Genomic DNA, 21,617 nt, shown 5'->3' with positions numbered 1-21,617 from the left:
ATTGTATTGTTTTGATTTGTTGAAAATTTTTAAAAAATGTATATAGGCTCTGGTTTGAGCACGGGTGTCTGTGTCAAAGGTCGGTGGTGGACAAAAGGGGTGGGTCAATGGAAGACAGACAAGGTGGCGTAAGGATATGGGGATAACCCTGATGGAATGGACAAGAAAATGAAATTCGTAGTTCTAATATCAATGGGATTAATGGCCGGAAAGGAGAAAGAGAGTCTTAGCACATCTTTAAAAAAATGCAAGCAGACAGAACATTTTTACAAGAGACTCACCTTACACAGCTAGAACATGTAAAGTTAAAGAGGGGGTGGTTGGGTCAAGTAGCAATGTCCTCCTTTACTTCCAGAGGCAGGGAAGTGGCCATCCTGATAGGGAAGAATGTTCAAGTCAGGGTTTGGAAGGTGGTCACTGACTCGGTGGGGACTTTCGTGATGATACATTGTCAAATGTACTTGGGATCCTGGACTCTGATGAATGTATATGCCCCAAATTATGATGATGAAAAATTTATATGGGATTTTTTTTGAAAGTATTGGGGGGGTGGATGGTGTGATGAAGGTTTTTGACTGGAGGGAATTTTAATTTTTGTCTGAGTCCAGCCATGGATAAATCGGCAAAGAAGGTCACAAGGGCCAGGGTGGCAAATTCCACCCTGGCTTTTATGAAGGAACTGAATCTTATGGAGGTCTGGAGGAGGTGGAATCTGAGAGTAAGGGACTATTGTACTGGCTACTACGGTAGAGCTACTAAAGAAATACAAACACACGCCAGAGTAGTCAACTCAAGACTGATTTATTCAGGGTTTACAGGCTTCTTTTATATACTGTGTGTTCCGGGCTCCATGGGACAAGGTAGGATGTCACTCTACGATTGCTGCCGATACACGGGACTGACAGGTTTAAACCTAGCCTTGTAAGTGTCCCACAACTTCTGGCAGGAGACTCAATAGCTCAACGTGCCGTTCCTCGGCACTCAGTATACCTCGTGTGCGGTCCATTAGGTGTGTAGGCAGACGTCCGTATTAGGATTCTGCACGCCCGCAGAACCATGCCAGAGAAAGTTCACATAGCCGTGCTGAGCACCCACTCGGCCCGCTACACCAATATGCAGCACCCGCATTATGGTTCTGCACACTCGCAGAACCGCGCGGGTGACAGTTCATGTTGCCACGCTGTGTGCCTGCTCGGCCCGCTACACTTTTTATTTGCGGCAAAACAATTTCTATACTAGAATTGATCTATTTTTGGTATCATCCCAATTGGAGGTGCAGCTGGTGTTAGACCATTAATCCTTGGAGGTATCTATTTTAATGTCAGACAAGCAGGGCTGAATGTACAGATGTCGTCTGAATATGTCGTTGTTGGGAAAAATCAAAATTTTGTAGCTTTGTTAGAGCTCAGATAGATTTGTTATGTGAAACAAACTGTCCCTCTATTGGGGATAACTTCCTGATATGGGACATATTTAAAGAGGCCAAGTAATTGGATACACCAAGAGCATCAAAAAAGAGTATATGAACAAGATCAACGATTTGGAATTGGAAATAGCCCAATTAGAAAATGAATACCAAAGGTTGGCACTAGAAGAGAAGTACTGAAACTTGGTGAATAAGCAGCGCAAACACAATATGCTGCAAGTGTATAGGACAGAAAAGTTGATCTTTAGATCAAGGCAACAGTACCATGAGCTGGGGGAGAGGGCCCATAAAGTCTGGTCCTGGCAGGTGAGGGCGGAGGAGACCTCAAGAATAATCAATATGATCCAGATGGCGGAAAGCAAGATCTCATAAAAGCAAAAAGAAATAAATAACGCATTTAGAGGATTCTATAAAGAATTGTACAAATCGGTGTCAGGGGGAGACTCCACTAAAATAGATGATTTCTTGTGTCTATTGGACTTGCCAGTTTGGGACAGGAGGAGTGAGAGGGGCTGAGTGCCCCTTTTACGAAAGATGAAATAGCATGGATTATGAGCTCTTTGAAGGCTGGCAAGTCCCTGAGGGAGGATGGTTTCCCTGTCGAATTTTACAAGAAGTTCAAGGACCTCTTGTTGCTACTTCTTATGAAAGTAGTGGATCAGGCAGCAGAGACTCGTAATCTCCTGGAGCCTTTCTCAACAGCGATTATCACGGTGATACCTAAAAAAGGCAGGGATCCTTTGAAACCTGCCTCATATATTCCCATCTCATTATTGAACACAGATTATAAAATTATTGCAAAAGCATTGGCCAATAGGTTGCCAGAATATTTGCCGAAATTAACGAACCCTGATCAAGTTGGTTTTGGTTTTGTAGAAAAGAGGCCATTGGCAAACAACATAGCTAGATTGCTAAGTCTAGTTTACTTGGCTCAATCAGGGGTGGATCCGGGAGTAGCTGTAGCTTTGGATGTGCTGGAGAGGGACTTTCTGTTCAAGGTACATGAGAAATTTGGATTGGGACAAACCTTTATTAATTGGGTTAAGATACTTTATCATAAACCCCAAGCTAAAATTCTTACAAATGGGCAGATGTCTCCAGTATTTCCACTGAGCAGGTCAAGTGGGCAAGGGTGCCCATTGACCCCAATGCTGTTCATATTACCAATTGAGCCACTGGCGAAAGCCATTCGGCAGGATCCAGACATAAAGGAGTTCTAGGTGGGCCAGGTGGAACACAAAATCAACCTTTTGCTGACGATGTGTTAATATATTTGATGGCCCCCGGGGGGTCGTTGGCCAGGGTTAGGACCACACTGGAGGACAAAAGTGAGATAATACCTTTGACGAATGGGGATTATGGGCAGAATCAACAAAGAAGCCAGTTCGAATAGTCACAGGAAAGCATTAAATATCTGGTGATTCAAGTAGATAAAGATTTACATAACTTATATAAATTTAGTTATATCCCTTTGCTTCAGAAGATTGAGAAGGATCTGGTTAGGTGGAGGACTGTGTCAGAATGAAGATGATGAAAAGGCTCCAATATCTTTTCCAATCATTGCCCTTTTCATTGCCTCACTGTTTTTTTTTAAGTGCTCAACGAGTGTGTCAAAAAGTTTATATGGAATGGGAAAGTGGTGAAAATCTCCATGAAAAAGTTGACATGGGACTATAACTTGGGGGGGGGGTTTTAAATTATCCGATTTAAAAAAGTATTATTGGGCATCCCAGGCAAGGTTTATCACCTCACTCTTTGAGGGAGGCCCCCCTTCCCCACCTGCTGTCCATGGGCATAAATTGAACTACACTTGGTAAGCAAAGAGATAGCTAAAGAATTTATATATAATTTGGATACCAAATTACTCTCAAAGAAAATGGGTAACCCATCCTAAAGCATGTGCTCCAGACATGGAAGAGAGTAAAACAATGTATTGGATGTATTGACCCAGAATAAGTTAATACTCTTGTCTCTGGGTAATAAAATCCTAGACACCTGGTGCCAGAAGTGAATCAGGTGTACTGAGGATAGTTACAAATGGTGGCAGCTAATTTCATTTGAACAGTTGAAGAACAAATACAATTTGTCTAATAGAATATTCTTCTGTTATTTGCAAATAAGATCTTTCTTAAGGGAAAAATTGGGAATATCCTACCTAGATGGAGTAACATGGAGATTCTAATTCGACAGGGAAATGTGTGTAAATTTATCTCTAAGATGTATTATATATTCCAAGGTGAAGGCCCAAAGCCAGGCTCCTTACACAGGTCAAGGGAGAGATGGGAGTCAGACTTGGGCACAACAATAAGTGAAGTGTGGTGGCAAGATCCAGGTCTTGACAGTGTGACTAGAGTAATCAATGCCAAATACAGGTTGGTGCAATACAATTTCTTGCTCCAGGTGTACCTCACATCACAAAAAGTACAAAAATCAAAGCTGGAAATTTCAGAAATATGCTTTGGGTGTGGTGTGGAGGTGGGAAATTTTGTCCACTCCACCTGGCAATGTACAAAGGTGAGACCCTTCTGAAAAACATGGGGGAACATTCTGGAAAAAATTACAAAAGTGTATTTTCCACAGGATCCAGAGTTGTACCTGCTGGAGGATATTAGAGACAGACAGTTTAGACTGACCAAATACCAAATTTTGTCCATGAAGGTTGCCTTGGCGGTAGCCAGGAAGTGTATAGATGTTTTGTGGAGGTCCAACTCCCAACTAAATATCGCATGATGGAGTGTGGAAATGCAGAGTGCATTCCCCTGGGGAAAAAAAAATCACATATAACCTAAGGAAGAAGTATGGCACATTCATTGGAGTATGGTAACCCTACCTGAGATATATCTGTACTCAGATAGATTAGTCCCTCTCCCTTGAAATAGAGGATCTGTAACAATATGTGCTCAATAGGAAAAGGAGTGTGACTAGTGAAATAGGATATGGCACAGACGACATTTTTTTTCAGTTGTTGGGTGTTTTATTTTTGAGTCTCTTTTTTCACATTTAATCTTTGTTTCTTAGTCATGATCATTCCTAGGATTTTTTCTTTGTTTTTCTCGCTTTAGGTTTTTGTAGAGGTTGATGACCTCATTGATGTATGTATTAATATTAATTACTTGACTGTATGTTAAATTGTAGGTGGGGGGGGGTGATAAATGCAGACTTTGTATTTACACAGGAATGTTGGAAAGACTGAATGATTTGTTGAGTTTTGTGAGTCTATTAAAATCATAAATAAAATATTAAAAAAAGGCTTGCCAGCAGCTATACTTTGATAGAAGTTTTAGGAGATTTAGTATGTCAACATGTCTAAAGGTGTACTGTGGAGAGCAATCTGGCTGGCTATATCACTGTCTCATCAGGAAAAGGTTATATAGTATTCTGAACACGACCAGTGCCATGATGTGAATTAGTCTTCACTCCATTAAGGATATCTACAAGAGGTAGTGTCTCACCATTTAGGTCATCCCTCTTCTCACTGCTACTATTAAGAAGGAGGCACAAAAACTGCTTTTTCTCTTCTGCTATTGGATATCTGAATGGACAATAAACCACAGACACCATCTCACTTTTTTCTCTTCTTCTATCTATTTATTTATTTATTTATTTTTGAATGTAATTTATAGTGATTTTTGCATCTGTAATACTGCTGCAAAACAACAAAATTGGTGACACATGACAATAAATTCTGATTCTAATAAGCAATTCTTGGTTAAGAAATAATTTTCATAATGATATCAAGTGTCCCGTCCTATTTTTACAAGCCACTCCAAGTATCCAAATTAATGTTAATTCTCACTCACCTTTGATCATGCTTACATCATTTGCACCATCTCCGATGGCTAATGTTATTGCTCTCTTGTATTTTTTTACAAGTTCAACCACCTGAGCTTTCTGAAGGGGTGTCACACGGCAACAGATTACAGTCTTGCAGAGGCAAGCAGTTTTTAGGAACTCTAATTCCATGTCTTCTTCTAATGCATGTGCCTGTATTTGGATAGAATACCTATTAGAAACCCTATCTCAATAATTACAATGATACTAAAAAAAAAATTGTCTTACAGACTTACAGACTTGATAAAATAAAACACAATCTTCCATCTAAAAGCAATTGCACCACAAGCATCCTTAATTTTGGAAGCTTTTTAAAAAAAAATGGTGGCGCTGGTGCCTTTATTGAACCCCCTGGAAAATGATTTCTATCATTAAAGAAAGAAAGAAATTGCCATAATATGCCATAATGCCAAGAAACTCTCAGAACAGTTTTTGACATCTCAGAACCTAAGAACCCTGAAATAATGAACAACTAAAATGCTTTGATTTTGGCTTAATGATTTTATACCATGAAATAAGGTCATGAAAAATTAGGCTGTCTAATGTGGCCACAGCAGATGGCAGTGTTTTGTCATATTCCACAATTGACTATTACCTGTATTGGGTGTAAATGATTGTAAAGAGCAGATTCAATTATAGTCAATTGCAGGATTCAGAATGGAGCTGGATAAGGGTCTAAGAATTTATAAGACTATTGGAAGAAATAGGGAAGTGAAAGCTGGATGTTAACTTTAATGCAACACCAATTTTATGTCCATATGTTACCAGATCACCAAATTACTTTAGGATTTGTCTGACAGCCATTTTAAGTAAACATATAAAGTAGAGTTTGTGATTTTCAAGGACAGAAAATGTACCTACACCTGAGCTGTGAAAAAAAATCTTGAAATTAATTTTAATTACATTTATTTCATGGGAAAAAGGCTAGGAGCAGAGTTAAAAATGAAGTACAAATTTTGTTCCCACTCATTTGTCATTGGGTGACCACAGCATTTACAGAGGCATCAAGCCAGGCAACTTCATTTCCTAAATGATACAGAGAACCCTGATACTACTTGTATCAGGGTTCTTGCAATGGAGGGAGTGCAGAGGCGATTCACCAGGCTGATACCTGGAATGGCAGGAATGACTTATGAGGAAAGATTGCGCAAATTGGGATTCTACTCCCTGGAGTTTAGAAGATTGAGAGGGGATCTCATAGAGACATATAAAATTCTGCCAGGACTGGACAGAATGGATGCAGATGGGATGTTTCCAATGATGGGAAAATCCAGAACCCGGGGCCATGGTTTGAGGATACTAGGCAAACCATTTAGGACCGAGATGAGGAGGAATTTCTTTACCCAGAGGGTGGTGAATCTGTGAAATTCATTGCCACAGAGGGCAGTAGAGGCAGGTTCATTAAATATATTTAAGAGGGAATTAGATCTATTTCTTCAGTATAAGGTTACGGAGAGAAGGCGGGGACGGGGTACTGAACTTTAAGATCAGCCATGATCTCGTTGAATGGCGGAGCAGGCTCAAAGGGTCGAATGACCTACTCCTGCTCCTATCTTCTATGTTTCTATGTTTACTTTTACAACCTTTTTAGATGCTTCTCTTCATAAAACCTGTGAGAATAATAGAATAAATTCCATAAAAAAAACATTACTTTTGCAGGTCTCCTGCACTTCGTATCCTTATGCTCTTGACATCAGATTGTCCGATTGTTTTTAGATCACTTATTACTCTTATGTGGTTCTTGCTTTGTGAACAGCAAATGAGGGGATAAGGCAGGAGGTGGGAACTCCAAGTAAATTCTTATTCCTCCTGGTCCTTTTCTACCACATGACTGTCAGATTTTCAATATTCATCAGAAAAATATCAAATATAAAGATGCAAATCTTATTTTTAATAACTTAAATTTAAACATGTTAATTTGGTGCTTCTTACCAGTGTGTCACCGTTAATCACCAGGCCATAATCTGCATCCGCAGTTTCCTCAGGTAGGAAATTAGGTTTTACTGGCTTTTGTATTGTGGTTAAATCATCTTCTATCCCTTTCATTGTTGTGCGAGCATTTCTGTGTGGAGATTAATTATTGTCACATATCAAATACCTTACTTTCATTTAAAAAAATAATGTAAACAAGGCAATTCCTGTTTTAAAACCAAGGAACATAGAGCAGGCTCTTTGGCTGATCATGTCCCTGCCTGCCTTCAAGTGCATTTTCCACAAGTGCTGCAAACTTCTAAGCCATGGTGCTTCATATGCTCATCTGAATATTCTTAAATAGAGTGAGTATCTCTGCCTTTACCATCCCTTCAGACAGTGCTTACCAGATTTCAACCACTCTTACTCTAGGGTGGTCCTTCTTAACAACAGGGGAGCCCACCACTCAGATCAAAAGAGGATGCTGAAACATTTGCAATAATCTTCAACCAGAAAACCAGTTATCTCTCTTAGCCTCTTCCAGTGATCCCAGCATGATAGATTCTGGTCTTCAGCAAGCTCCATTCACTCCTTGAGATATCAATAAACATCTGAAGGCATTGGATGCAGCAAAGGCTGTGGGCCTAACAACATACCAGCAATAGTACTGAAGAAGTGGTAAAGAAATTTCTGTGCCCTTGGTCTAGCTGTTCCAAAGCAGCTGCAACACTAGCATTAACACCTTAACGTAAAAAAGTGTCCCTCTGCAAGAAGCAGAACAAATCCAACTCAGCGAATTAGTTCTTCCTTTCATCTACTCTAGATTATCAACAAAGTGATGGAAGAGATAGTTAGCTGTGCAACAACCTGCTCAGTTTGAATCTTGCTAAACTCGCTTAGCTGCTGATCTCATTACAGACTTGGTCTAAACGTGGATAACACAGCTGAACTCCAGAGGTGAAATGAGAGCAATTGCCCTTAACATCAAGGCCACATTTGGTTGTACAGATGTACCCTGCTTTACGAAGGGAGGGCATTCCTGAGAAACAGTTCAATAACCGAAAATTTGTAAAGCGAAGATCCATTGACTAATATTGGAGGCAATATTCGTAAAAGCAAAAATCTATTATAATTTCTTTTTTTTGAATATTTTATTTTGGTTTTCATAGACTTGTCAAACAAACATTATAATCTTTTTTAACATTTATATAACATATAGAGTCTATATTTATCCCCCCAACCCTTGTACAACTGAAAGAACCGTCAATTAAATGATCTCAATAGCAAAACAAAAAAAAACACACCATAAATTCCCCCCCCCTCCCAGTTTATCTTTACCCACTCAGCACCAATATCCAAGGCCCCCACCATTTTGAGATGTGCCCAATGCACCCATCTACCACTTGTACCTCCCTCCCTTTCCTTGAGCTCCTCATATTCATTCTTACTTCTAATATACATTCATCTTTAAATATTAACATTATGGGAAAAAAACATATCCCCCTCATATTCCTCACAATTACAATATTTACAGTCCATCTTTCCCTTATTTACATTTAATCCCAAAGTGGTGGCAGGGTTCTTACAGAGTCTGTTGCCTCCCCTGGTTCCTTAAAAAATTTTCTTTCCCCTCCCACCCTAACTATCTTCAGCATTGCTGGTTGAAGGAGGGTAAACTTGATTTCATTTTGTTTAAGGCTCTTTTTAACCAGGTCAAAATCCCCCCTGCATTTCAATAGCACTGCACTTATGTTTGGGTAGAATAAAACCTTCTCCCCTCATATTCCACCAGACCAACCCCTCCCCCCAGCCTTCGCACCTACTGCCGCCACCCATAAAATCTTCTCTCTATCCTGGTAGCGAAGGATCCTTACCAGGATAAAGCTTGGCAGTTGGTTTGGCCCTGGATGGGGGGGTTGGGGGTGGGGTGGTGCGGCGAGAGACTGGTGGGCCCATTCTATTCTGAGATTAATTCCAATTTGTTCATTCCCCAGTATATCTGGGATCCACTTTTTCAGGATCTTCACCATGTCTCTCCCCTCCTAACCCTTCTTCACCCCCACAATTTTAACCATATTTCTCCTGCTGATACTCCCCTACCTTCTCAGCAAGAGTGTTAAAGAACAAATGCTGGATCCAGCTAATGCAGTTGTAGGAAATCTGAAGTCACTTAAGAGAAGGTTGGATGTGTACATGGAGGTGAGGGGTTTATAGGGTAATTGGCAGTGAGCGGGAGGTTTGAGCTAGTGCAGTTGTTCTAGTGAACCGGTGCGGACTCGAAAGGCTGATATGGCCTGCTTCTGCTCCATAAATGATTATATATTTTATAAGGTGTCTGTCTATCTTCTCCCACACTTCCATTTCATTCTCTCTCTTATCCAATCTTTCTTCCACTCTCTTCCATTTCAGATACCCTTTCTATCAAATTATCCAGCCTTTCTTTGATTGCTCCCTGCCCTGCCACCAGTGTTTTCAAAGTTCTTATCTGGCCAGTGGCCTCCAATATCTCTCTGGCAAAACATATCAGGCCCTCTGTCCCATTTATCTCTCTTTCATCTCCCTGTAATGTAATTCTTTTACTCCCTTGTTCTTCCTCTTTCTCTTCTTCCTCCTCCACCACCTTGCTCTCCGACTCCTCCACCTTGCTTTCCAACACCAGGTTGTCCTGCCATGCTATTTTCCCACCGAATGCCTTCTGGCTGTGCTGCTCTTGGAGTCCTCCAGACCTGACACCTCTAATGCTCTCAGACCTGACCTCTTCACGCCTGCTGGTTAGAGCAGCCTAACCAGGTAAGTCCTTGTCTTCAAATTTACTTTTTCTTCCAGCCCATGGGGTCTTTCTCCCCGCCACTGCCAGCATCACCACCGACTCCACCTCAACTTGACTCCCCCGATCTTGGGTTCCCGAATCTTCCACGCTCAGCAGTGCTCCTGTCGCTGCCCACGTCGCTGTTCACTTCTCCTTGGCTTGGGTCCACTGACCTTGGGTCCCCAAACTGTCTGCGCCCAACAGCGGTCCCATCATCGCCCATGTTGCTGTCAGCTCCTCCTCGGCTAGGCCTTCTGCGTCCTCAGGCCTCTGTGTTTTCAGCGCCCGACAGCATACTCGTCCTTCCCCTGGCCCACTCAAAACCCTGTCTCTCCCTCCCAGGTGAGTCCTGTTCTCTTGGGAAGCTTCGGGGCTCCGTTGTCACTCCCACCTCTGTTAACGTGCCAGTAGGCCACAGGTCAGCTCTCCACCTCCACCACGTGGTGAATCTCTTCCTCCATCCTTTCTCTTCTTTTTTCTTTCCCTTCTCACTCTTCTATTTGTATTCTTGGTAGTCTTCCTTCTTTTTGGGGTCTTTTTATTTTAGGGGATATTCTTGTATCTATCCTTTATTTTCTTTTCCTCGGGGACCTCTTGGATCACCCTACAAACCCCTCACCACCATCTTGGATCTCCCATCTATTATAATTTCTTCGTAAAAGTGAACACGGATTTCTTTGTACAAGCAAATTTTTGTAAGTGGGTATTCGTAAAGCAGGGTGCATGGCATCAAAAAGCTCTAGTTAAGTTGAAGTCAATGGGAATCAGGAGGGGAAACCTTCTACTTGCTGGAACCATAATAGGGAAAGGAAGATGGTTGTGGTGGTTGAAGGTCAATCAACCCAGCCACTTGACATCTCTGCAAGAGTCCCTCAGTTTAGAGTCCATGGCTTCAGCTGCTTCATCAGTGACATTTCATCAATTGAAGATAAACAGGATTGAAAAGAATCCCAAGGGTTTTTATATTTACATTTAAGACAAAAAAAATGACTAGTGACTACTCAAGGACAAAGGAGGTGTTTGGAGTCAGACGAAATGGGTGAGGTTCGAAGCCCAAGTCCATACTCCGTATGGATGCTGCATGACCTGCTGAGTTTCTCTAGCATTTTTATGTATTGCACATGACCTCAGCATCTGCAGACTTTCTTATATAACAAGATACAAAATGAATACTTTGCATCAGCATTCACCAAGGAAAAGGACATGGAGAATTGCATTAGCACAGAGAATGCTAAAGTGGTAGGACATTTTGAGATCATGAAAGAAGCGGTGCTGGGTCTTTTGATGGGCATGAATAACTCACCAGGACTGATGGGATATATACCAGGTTATTGAAAGAAGCAAGTTAGGAGTTTACTGAGGCCTTAACGAAGATCTTTGTATACTCAGTAGCAATAGCCGAGGTCCCAGAGGACTGGAGATGAGCTAATGTAAGTTTGTTTAAGAAGGGAACACGGTTAGCATAGCGGTAAGCACGACACTATTACAGCGGAAGAGACCCGGGTTCAAATTCAGCACTGTCTAAAATGAGATTGTACATTCTCCTTGTGTCTGCGTGAGTTCCCTGGGTGTTCGGTTTTTTCCCACCTTCCAAAATGTACAGAGTTGTAGGTTAATTTGGGTGTAATTGAGCAGCAAGTGTTTACATGGGTGGAATTGGCTTTCTACCATGCTGCAAACAAAAAAAATATTGGAATATTCCAGGAAATTATAGGCTGCTAAACCTCACATCGGAGGCAGGAAAACTTGGAGAGGATAGACAGGGATAGGATTTATAAACATTGGAAAGTCACGGTCATATTAGGTATTGTCAACCTGGCAGTCTTACCAATTTGATATTTTTTTGACAAGGTGACAAAGGTGGTTGATAAGGGTAGGGCAGAGCATGTTGTGTCTGTGGACTTTAGAAAGGCACTTGACAATATTCCTCATGGTTGACTGATACAGATGTATGGGATTCATGATGAATTAATGGTTTGGATACTGTAGGGTGAGTTGACTCACAGAAATTTCTGAAGGCAATCCATTACGCCAATGGTTCTCAACCTTTTTCTTTCCACTTACATACCACTTTAAATGTTCCCTATGTCATAGGTGCTCTGTGATTAGTAAGGGATTGCTTAAGGTGGTATGTGGGTGGAAAGAAAAGGTTGAAAATCATCCATCAACATTTTTCCCGTTGTTTAACAGTCATTGATCCTTATCTCTTGCACTACTGCAGTTTTCACACTGCTTCTCTGTTTTCTTTACAGTCTGGCCTTTGGAGAATTGGAGAAACAACCAATGTGTGCGTTTGACAGAAAGAGGAGATATGTCAGTATGTGAGCAGAGTGACACTTGACACTTAAGGTGTGGGCCAAAATTAATGATTCCTGCCAATTATTGAAGAATCTGCAATTTCCACTAAATCACAATTCATGTAGAGCCTTATATATTCATATTGAAAGCAAAAGAATTAAAAATCTAGAGATACAAAACAACAGCAGAAGTCTGAAATAAAAATATAGAAATAAAATCCAATTATGTCAGCCCAAAAAAGTTGAAATTATTTCTTTTTCCATATTTGATTCTTGACTTTCTGAATGTTTCCAGCATAGTACAATCAGGGGAAGATTGAGAGTCCCATAAGACATAGGAGCAAAAATAGGCTATTCAGCTCATTGAATCTCACCATTCAATCATTTTCCCACAGCCCCTCTGCCTGGCCTTCTCCCCATAAGCTTCGATGCGCTAATCAGGAATTTACCAATATTTTCCTTAAATACACCTAATATCCTGGCTTCTAAAACTGCCTGAGTCAACAAATTCCACATATTTACCACCCTCTGGCTAAAGAAATTCCTCTGTTCTTAGGGGACTCTCTTAGAAGGTCAGGTTGCCTTCCCGGAGCCTAGATTTGGGATATCACATCTGACCTGCAGAGGAATCTGGAGTGATCCATGTAGGTATCAACAGTATAGGTAAAACTAGGAAAAAGGTTCTTCTTTTAAATTTAGTCTGCTTAAGTTCTCTCAGGTGAACCAAAAACCTAATAATCTCTGGATTGCTACCTGAGTTACTTGGAAATTGGTACAGGGAAGACAAGATAAAGGAGTTAAAATTGTGCCTCAAAGACTGGCGTGGGAAAATCCGGTTTGAATTTGTAGGAGATAAGCAGCAGTATGGTGGAAGGAAGGAGCTTTTCCGTTTGGACAGGATCCACCTGGGACCAGTCTTGGCAAATTGCATTACTAGGACTACAGATAGGGTTTAAACTAAACGGCAGGGAGGTGAGTTGAAACAGTTAGAAATTGGAAGATATGGCATTGTGGGCATAATGGAGATGTGGTCTGAAGATGTGGCACTGTTGGAATAAAATAAAATTAAATCCTCAGCAAGAAGGAACATCCTTAGTTATCCAAGGCTGTCTGTCCCCACCCTTACAGTTCTTGCTTTTAACTGGAAACAAGTAGAAACATTCCAAATGGAATGAGGCAACTCTGGCTGACAAGGGAAGTCAAAGACAGCATTAAAGCAAAAGAGAGTGCAAACAGTTTTACAAAAATTAACAGGAAATTGGATTATTGGGCAACTTTTAAAAAGCAACAGAAGGCAAAAAGGGAGAAAAGATGAAATATGAAAGAAAGCTTCCCAATAACATAAAAGAGAACATCAAAAGATTTTTCAGATATATAAAGAGTAAAAGAGAAGCAAAAGTGGACATGTAAGCACTGGAAAATCATGCTGGATAAGTGATAACAGGGAACAAAGAAATGGCGGATGAATGTGTTTTGCATATATGGAAGACAGCAGTGACATTACCATAAATTCTAGTGAATCAGCGGGCAGAAGTGAATGTAGTCATAAGGAGAAAATGCTTGGGAAGCTGAAAGGGTTGAAAATGCTAAAACACCTGTCATAAATGAACTAAACCCAAGGTTGTAAAGGAGATAGCTGAGGATATTGTTAATGCATTATTAGTGATCTTTCAGGGATCGCTAGAGTTGGGAATGGTTCCAGGATTGGAAAATGTAACTTCACTCTTTAAGAAGGAAGTGAGACAAAAGACAAGAAATTATAGGCCAGTTTGCTGAACTACAGTGGTTGTCAAGATTTCAAGATTCTAATATGCCAGTATTAAGGATGAGGTTTCAAGCTACTTGAAAGCACAGGTTAAAATAGGCCAGAGACAGCATAGTTTCCTTCAGAGAAGATCTTGCCTGATAAATCTGTAGGTGTTCTTTGGGAAGTAACAAGCAGGAAAGACAAAGTGGAGTTAGCAGATGTTGTTTACCTGGATTTTCAGAAGGCGTTTGACAAGGTGCTGCAGATGATACTGTTAAACAATATAGGAGCCCATGATATTACAGGAAAGGTGCTGGCATGGATAGAAGATTGGCTGACTGGCACAAGGCACAGTGTGGTTATAGACCATGGTCTGACCTTTTGGACTGTGGACTGTCATCATGAAGAATGGAATTTTGCTGGGAGCTCTGTGTGACTTGTGGTGCAGCTGGGTCGAGCTGTCCAGAAAGAGAATGGAACATTCAGAATGGCAGTTGGAACTGCAATTGGAGCAGCAGAGACCAACTGGAGAGCTGTGTGAAAGGCACATGCCTCATGAGTTAATGAAGGGCTAAAAACCACAATTTGAGAACTGAGGGAAGTCACCTAAGGAAGCCTTGGAAAATGGATTTGTAAGCTTACGGTAACGCAATATCAGTCATTTCTCTCTCAATGTTTAATACGACATCCTTTTGTTATTCAGTTAAAGAACTGAATTTGGACATTGAGCTTTGAGATTGAATTCTGTGAACTGTATTATGGGGCTGAATTACTTGACTGACTGACCTGGGATCTGTCCTTTTTGAACATTGGGCACAGTCTGTGATGGTCTAGGCTTTTCACATATATATGATTTATAAATATATAATGGGGTTAATTGTGTTAAGACATTATATTGTTAATAGTCATTAATAAATATAGAGTTAAAATTTAACCCTTTTGAATTTCATCTTCTGTTGTTGCTGGTTTGAGACGGGACAAAATGAAGGGACTCATCCAAGGGATCCAGACAAATTTGTGAGCTTAGAGGTCGATTGATTAGTGATTAATCGTTTTGAGTCTGAATCAAGCTGGAGCTTGGTAGTTAGGGAAATTCCAGTCTGATCTAGGAAATTCCTTTGGTAAAGGTAAGTAAAAGCTAGTGTGCGTGTAAAATCAACAACAAAAAGAAATAGCAGCCATGGATACAGAGGGATTCATGGCTCCGAATCATGGGTCCTTTACCGGCATCACCTACGGCTCCTAGAACGCTTCCACCAGCGTTGTCTCCGCTCCATCCTCAACATTCATTGGAACGACTTCATCTCCAACATCGAAGTACTTGAGATGGCAGAGGCCGACAGCATCGAATCCACGCTGCTGAAGATCAAACTGCGCTGGGTAGGTCACGTCTCCAGAATGGAGGACCATCGCCTTCCCAAGATCGTGTTATATGGTGAGCTCTCCACTGGCCACCGAGACAGAGGTGCATCAAAGAAGAGGTACAAGGACTGCTTAAAGAAATTTCTTGGAGCCTGCCCCATTGACCACCGCCAGTGGGCTGATATCGCCTCCAACCGTGCATCTTGGCACCTCACAGTTCGGCAGGCTGCAACCTCCTTTGAAGAAGACTGCAGAGCCCACCTCACTGTCAAAAGACAAAGGAGGAAAAACCCAACACCCAACCCCAACCAACCAATTTTCCCTTGCAACCGCTGCAACCATGCCTGCCTGTCCCGCATCAGACTTGTCAGCCACAAACGAGCCTGCAGCTGACGTGGACTTTACCCCTCCATAAATCTTCATCCGCGAAGCCAAACCAAAGAAAAAGAAAAGATTCATGGCATTACCCTTGCATGAGAATTTGAAAAAGGCACAAAAGCACGCAATGGTGACTATTGCCAACAAGTGGCTATGAATTTAAATTAGCCACAAAACTAAAGTGATCTCTTAAGTTACAAAATGTAATTAAAGGAAAAGCTCAACAAGCTTCACTACAGAGCAAACTGCTAATTATTAAATTGTGGAAAAAAAAGCAATACTCCAGGCTTACGAGTTAGTTCCAGAGGCTTACTGACAGAAGTTCAGGAATTAAAAAAAAAATCAATCTTATACAGATTTTACTTATGAATACATTCCTATATCCACCAGGGGCACTTGACTCAGTCCCGTGCAGGGGGGGTGGGGGTGGGGGGGGGGGGATGAGAAACGCAACTGGCTTGTTTAATAAACCTTCTAGAGTTTTTTGAGGAAGTTATCAAGAAGGTTGATGAGGGAAAGGCTGTAGATATTGTCTATATGGACTTGTTAAAGATTTCACATAAGAGGTTGGCTCAGAAGGTAGGACACGAGATATACATAGAGAGATTTCAAACTGGATTCAAAATTGGCTTGGTGGAAGAAAACAGAGAGTGGTGGTGGATGGTTGCTTCTCAGACTGTATGTCTGTGTCAAGTGGAGTGCCTCAGGGAACTGTGTTGGGACCATTATTGTTTGTTATCTATATAAATAACCTAGATGATAACGTGGTGACTAAGATAGGAGGTATTATGAACTGTGAGGAAGATTTTCAAAGTTTGCAGAGGGATCTGGACCAGCTGGGAAATGCAGATAAGTGTGAGGTGTTGCACTTTGGAAGAGCGAATTATGATAGGATGTACACAGTAAATGGTAGGCCATTGATGAGCATGGAGAAGGAAAGAGATCTGGGAATACATATATATTGTTCCCTGAAAGTGGACAGGGTTGTAAAGAAAGCTTTTGCCATCTTAGCTTTTATAAATCAAAGTATTGAGTATAGAAGTTGGAATGTTATTTTTTTAAGTTATTCAAGTCATTGGTGAGACCACACTTAGAATATTGTGTGCAGTTCTGATCACCCAACAGCAGGAAAGATATCAATAAGATTGAAAGAGTGCAGAGAAGATTTATTAAGATGTTGAGTTGAGTTACTGGGAAAGATTAAACAGGTTAGGACGATACTCCTTGGAATGAAGAAGGATGAGGGGAAACTTGATAGAGGTTTATAAGATTATGAGGAGTATAGACAAAGTAAATGTGAGTAGGATGCTTCCACTTTGATTGGGGGAGATAAATACGAGAGGTCATAGCTTGAGGCTGAAAGGGGAGAGGTATAAGGAAAAAAATGAGGGGAAAGTTTTTCACTCAGAGAGTGGTAGGAGTGTGGAAAGAGCTGCCATCTGATGTAGTGAATACAGATTCAATTTTAAGTTTTAAAAATAAATTGGATAAATACATGGATCGGGGAGGTCTGGAGGGTTATAGAATAAGAGCAGGTCAGTGGGGCTAGCTATTTTATTGGTCGGCACAGCCTGTTTTTCTGTGTTGTAATGTTCTATGGTCATGAGAAGGCTGGAGAATGGAGTTAAGAGGAAAAATACTTCAGACATAATTTGAATAGTGCAGCAGATTAAATGGGTTGAACAACCTAAGTCTGGTCTGATGTCTTATTCTCTGTAAAATATTACAATATTACCCAACCAATGGTCTACATTCTTAGCTATGTCTGGAATTTTGGCTTCATCCTTAATATATTTTGATCAATGTTTTTGTTTTCTACTGTTTATGAGATATTTTGCAATGTACCTCAGTTCTGCCCCAACAGCACTTGAATCGTTGTTTTCAATGATGAAAACTTTTCTCATTTCATCTTGGAGCATATTACATGCATAACCAATATTTACAGCTGTCTCTGTAAGAAAAAAAAGTAATTCCTAAAGTTATTTTTGTGAAACAGTATTCAAGAATTGAGCATTCCATTATATGATTAGTCTAAGATAATAATATTGTACCTAAAGATCTATGATCAGAGCAAGAGAATATGTCAATATCAAGGCTTCCAACAAATTAAGAGTATGGATCGAGGACTTGAGCCAAAGACCACTGCTGGTTGACATAAAATTAAACATGAATCCTTTCAGACATCTTTATTCATCTGAGAAAATGTCAAATTTAAAAAAAATTCTTCACTTGCCTCCAGCGATAATATACTATAAAGGAAAAAAACTGTCTTTGTCCCAATCATTATGGAGGGCACTATGGATAGAAAACAACTGTTAATAGACACCAACTATTTCCTGTTATGCTTGAAGCCACATCCACATCAATGTCCATCAACATTGAGGTTCTGCTCAGCCTCTCCAGCCTGCCAGTCAGGTGTGAGCTCACCAGTCAGAGCACACAATCCCATTGGCCAGTCCCCTACCTCACAGCCCCTGCTGAGCAAGGCAGGTTATAAAACTGCAGCACCTCTTTGCCATGTAGTTGCAGGTAAGGGACTAACAACCCCTCAAGCTAACTAGGGTATTGCTGTAGACACAGCCAATACCGAAATTATAGCTGTGCTCCCAATTATGAGGTGTACGGGAGTGTGTATAACCCTATAGGTAGCCCACTTGTAGGGTACTCTCCATAGTCAGAATCCCCTTTCCCTACGGGTGTATTCTGCAGTCAGAAGCCGGTTGCATTTCCCATCCCTCCCACCCCCCCCCCCCCCCCCCCCCACCGCTCCTGGAACTGTTTCTGATGGCATTCTGCTGCTGGGTTTAGGTTTCAACTGCTTGTAAATTGCTAATTACTTTGCTCCTGATCTGCCCATGTTGCTGGATTAGCCAGCTTGTTTATTTCTGTGTTAAATCCTTTAGTTATCCATTTCCTGTGTCTGGACTCGTTTCCTTTTGAAGCCCAAACAAATCTCAACACAACACCTGCTGAAAATCAAGAAAAACCAAATAGATACTGTAAATACTGGATATGTTGGAAATCTAAAATAAAAACAGCACATTCTGGAAATTCTCAGCAATTTAGGTAGCATCTATTGAGAGAGAAATAGTGTTTACATCAATAACCTTTCATTTGAATATTCTGATAAAAGATAAATGAATTGGAACTATATACATTAATATTTCTAAATTAAGGAAGGAGCTTACAAACGTACAACTTTAGTAGTGAAAAGCAAACTTAATTGTCATAAGTTTATTTTTTTCACAGTAGTCCTTATCGCATCCAATTAACACCTTTTGCTGGTCTGGATTCCTCCCCCATTTGAATTCTGAGACTTACTGATATATTCTGCTTGCGCTTTTTCTGATATTTTTCCTTGAAGAAGGGCTTAGGGCTGAAATGTTGGCAATATATCTATGTCTCCTATAGACGCTGAAGACCAATAAATTCCTCCAGTATTTCAGTTTTGTTAAATAAATAAAGCCTAATGTTTGTTGATAACACGTGTTCAGTCTTGATTCTCTTTGAACCCATCAAACCTACTCTTGAACAGAACAGTGGACCAGGATTGAATGGAGGGACAAGGCTATAGCATCATCAGTGGAATGGTTCCATCTGTAGGTGAATTGAAATGGGCCCAGCATCTTCTGGGTGTGCATGTTGATACATTTTATCACCAGACACTTGAAGTATTTCATAATAGTGGAGTTCAGTGCCACAGGGCAGTAGTCATTGAGGTCTTCTACTGTTGCCCTCTTTGGTATCGTGACAACAGTGGCTGCCTTAAAACCTGTGGTGATAATGGACACTGGAATGATATGTTGAAGATCTCCTTAATAACTTTCGTCAGTTGGTCAGTACTGTCTTTCAGTACCCGAATGGGTATGATGTCTGATCCCCCTGCCTTGCGTGGGTTCACCCTGAATAGGATTCTCCTCACCTTGGCCATGGCTATGCAAGAGACCTCTTCTTCAGGGAGAATGGAGCTTTCAATGGCACCAGCCTGTTATTCTCATTGAAGCATATATAGATGTTCAGTCTTTCCAGAGACTGGGGGGGGGGGGGGTCGTTGTTCTTGACTCACATGGTTGTCTTGTGTTCGGTTACTGTTTTGAGACCTTGTCACATGTGTCTTGTGTTACCAGTGTCACAGAGGTGACTGTTGATCCTCTGTGCATACCTACACTTTGTCTTCTGGATTGCATGGTAGAATTCAGCCCTGAAAAGTACACGGATCTCTGCATCCAACCATGTTTTCTGGTTAGACCTGTTTGTTTACCATTTAATCTCTTTTCTTTTTCTTTGGCTTGGCTTCGCGGACGAAGATTTATGGAGGGGGTAAAAGTCCACGTCAGCTGCAGGCTTGTTTGTGGCTGACAAGTCCGATGCGGGACAGGCAGACACAGTTGCAGCGGCTGCAGGGGAAAATTGGTTGGTTGGGGTTGGGTGTTGGGTTTTTCCTCCTTTGCCTTTTGTCAGTGAGGTGGGCTCTGCGGTCTTCTTCAAAGGAGGTTGCTGCCCGCCAAACTGTGAGGTGCCAAGATGCACGGTTTGAGGCGTTATCAGCCCACTGGCGGTGGTCAATGTGGCAGGCATCAAGAGATTTCTTTAGGCAGTCCTTGTACCTTTTCTTTGGTGCACCTCTGTCACGGTGGCCAGTGGAGAGCTCGCCATATAACACGATCTTGGGAAGGCGATGGTCCTCCATTCTGGAGACGTGACCCATCCAGCGCAGCTGGATCTTCAGCAGCGTGGACTCGATGCTGTCGACCTTTGCCATCTCGAGTACTTCGACGTTAGGGATGAAAGCGCTCCAATCCATTTAATCTCTATGACATCCTCAAATGCACTTGCTAATGTAGCCTGTCACTGAGCTTGTGTACTCATCAATATTAACGGACCATTGTAAGGTGGCTGCCTCCTTCAAACAGCTCCAGTCCATTCCTTCAAAGCAGTGCTGTAGTGCTGCACACTCTTAGCTTTGGTTAGGAATAGTGTTCTTGAAAAAGACAGCACTTTCAAATGGATGATACTGCTTCTTCAGTGATTAGTTAAATGTGCCACCGTCAGACATGTAACCCAAGAAACCAAATCCAATCTTAAATATTATAATGCAACATTCTGACCAATAATGTAGACACTGGCATTATCCATGTGATATAATGAACACTGTAAAGTTATTGCATATAAAACAGAGTAAGGATGAAAAATCCCAAAAATATCTTTCAGTGTCACAGTGAAACAGTTTTTTAATTATTGTAAGGGTATATATTATAATGGTATGTAATGGCACTTATATATATTTATATACGTGTACAAAAAAGAGCATGAAATAAACTTTACAAGATCCCAATCAGTTTTACACAATTCAATTCTACTGTGCAAAGAAATGTGCCATGCAATTTCTTGGTCTATTTTATTTGAATTATTCCCAGATTAGAGAAGATACTTGCTCTTTATCTCCCTAGTGATCCATTTAACAGGTTAAACATCTAGATATTTTAAACTCAAGGTAAAACAAGAAATCTCAACATTTAACCCCAGAAGTCTTGACTTTATTCTTCCATGGCCAATTGCTCATGGGATTCTGTGTTCAACATTAAATGATGTACTCCATCCAACGTCTTACCAGTTCTTTATGTGGCTGATGCATAGCTAATTCCCCATGTTAATTCAGCCACACTGGGCATTCTATTGACATTCTTATGCTTGGCTACCAGTGATGAGAAACTTCTTCCAATGATATTACTGTGGTGAGCCCAGTGACTGGACCAAGCCATCAAAAATTTGTCATGGTATTCATTTTCCTCATCTCCAAATCATATCAAAATCTTTTTTTCCACTGAACTCATTACTGCCACAATGAGACTGGGA

The 21,617-nt window shown here is 41.0% G+C and overlaps 1 protein-coding gene across 4 annotated transcripts in view; it reads right to left on the bottom strand.

The window, feature by feature from the left end:
* The window catches only part of atp8b5b (ATPase phospholipid transporting 8B5b), a 210,306-nt gene that overhangs the window by 32,350 nt on the left and 156,339 nt on the right, over positions 1-21,617 (bottom strand). For all 4 annotated transcript variants that reach the window (XM_069924290.1, XM_069924291.1, XM_069924292.1 and 1 more), the window contains 3 exons: positions 17,607-17,712; positions 7,190-7,319; positions 5,227-5,410 (listed from right to left, as the gene is read on the bottom strand). In XM_069924290.1, coding sequence (XP_069780391.1) covers positions 5,227-5,410; positions 7,190-7,319; positions 17,607-17,712 — 420 coding nt within the window. The remainder of the gene's footprint in view (positions 1-5,226; positions 5,411-7,189; positions 7,320-17,606; positions 17,713-21,617) is intronic.

Source organism: Narcine bancroftii, chromosome 3 (assembly GCF_036971445.1).
Source record: "Narcine bancroftii isolate sNarBan1 chromosome 3, sNarBan1.hap1, whole genome shotgun sequence".
Classification (NCBI taxonomy): Eukaryota; Metazoa; Chordata; class Chondrichthyes; order Torpediniformes; family Narcinidae; genus Narcine; species Narcine bancroftii.
Note: the sequence above shows the minus strand (reverse complement) of the source record. Positions and strands in the feature narration are given on the sequence as shown.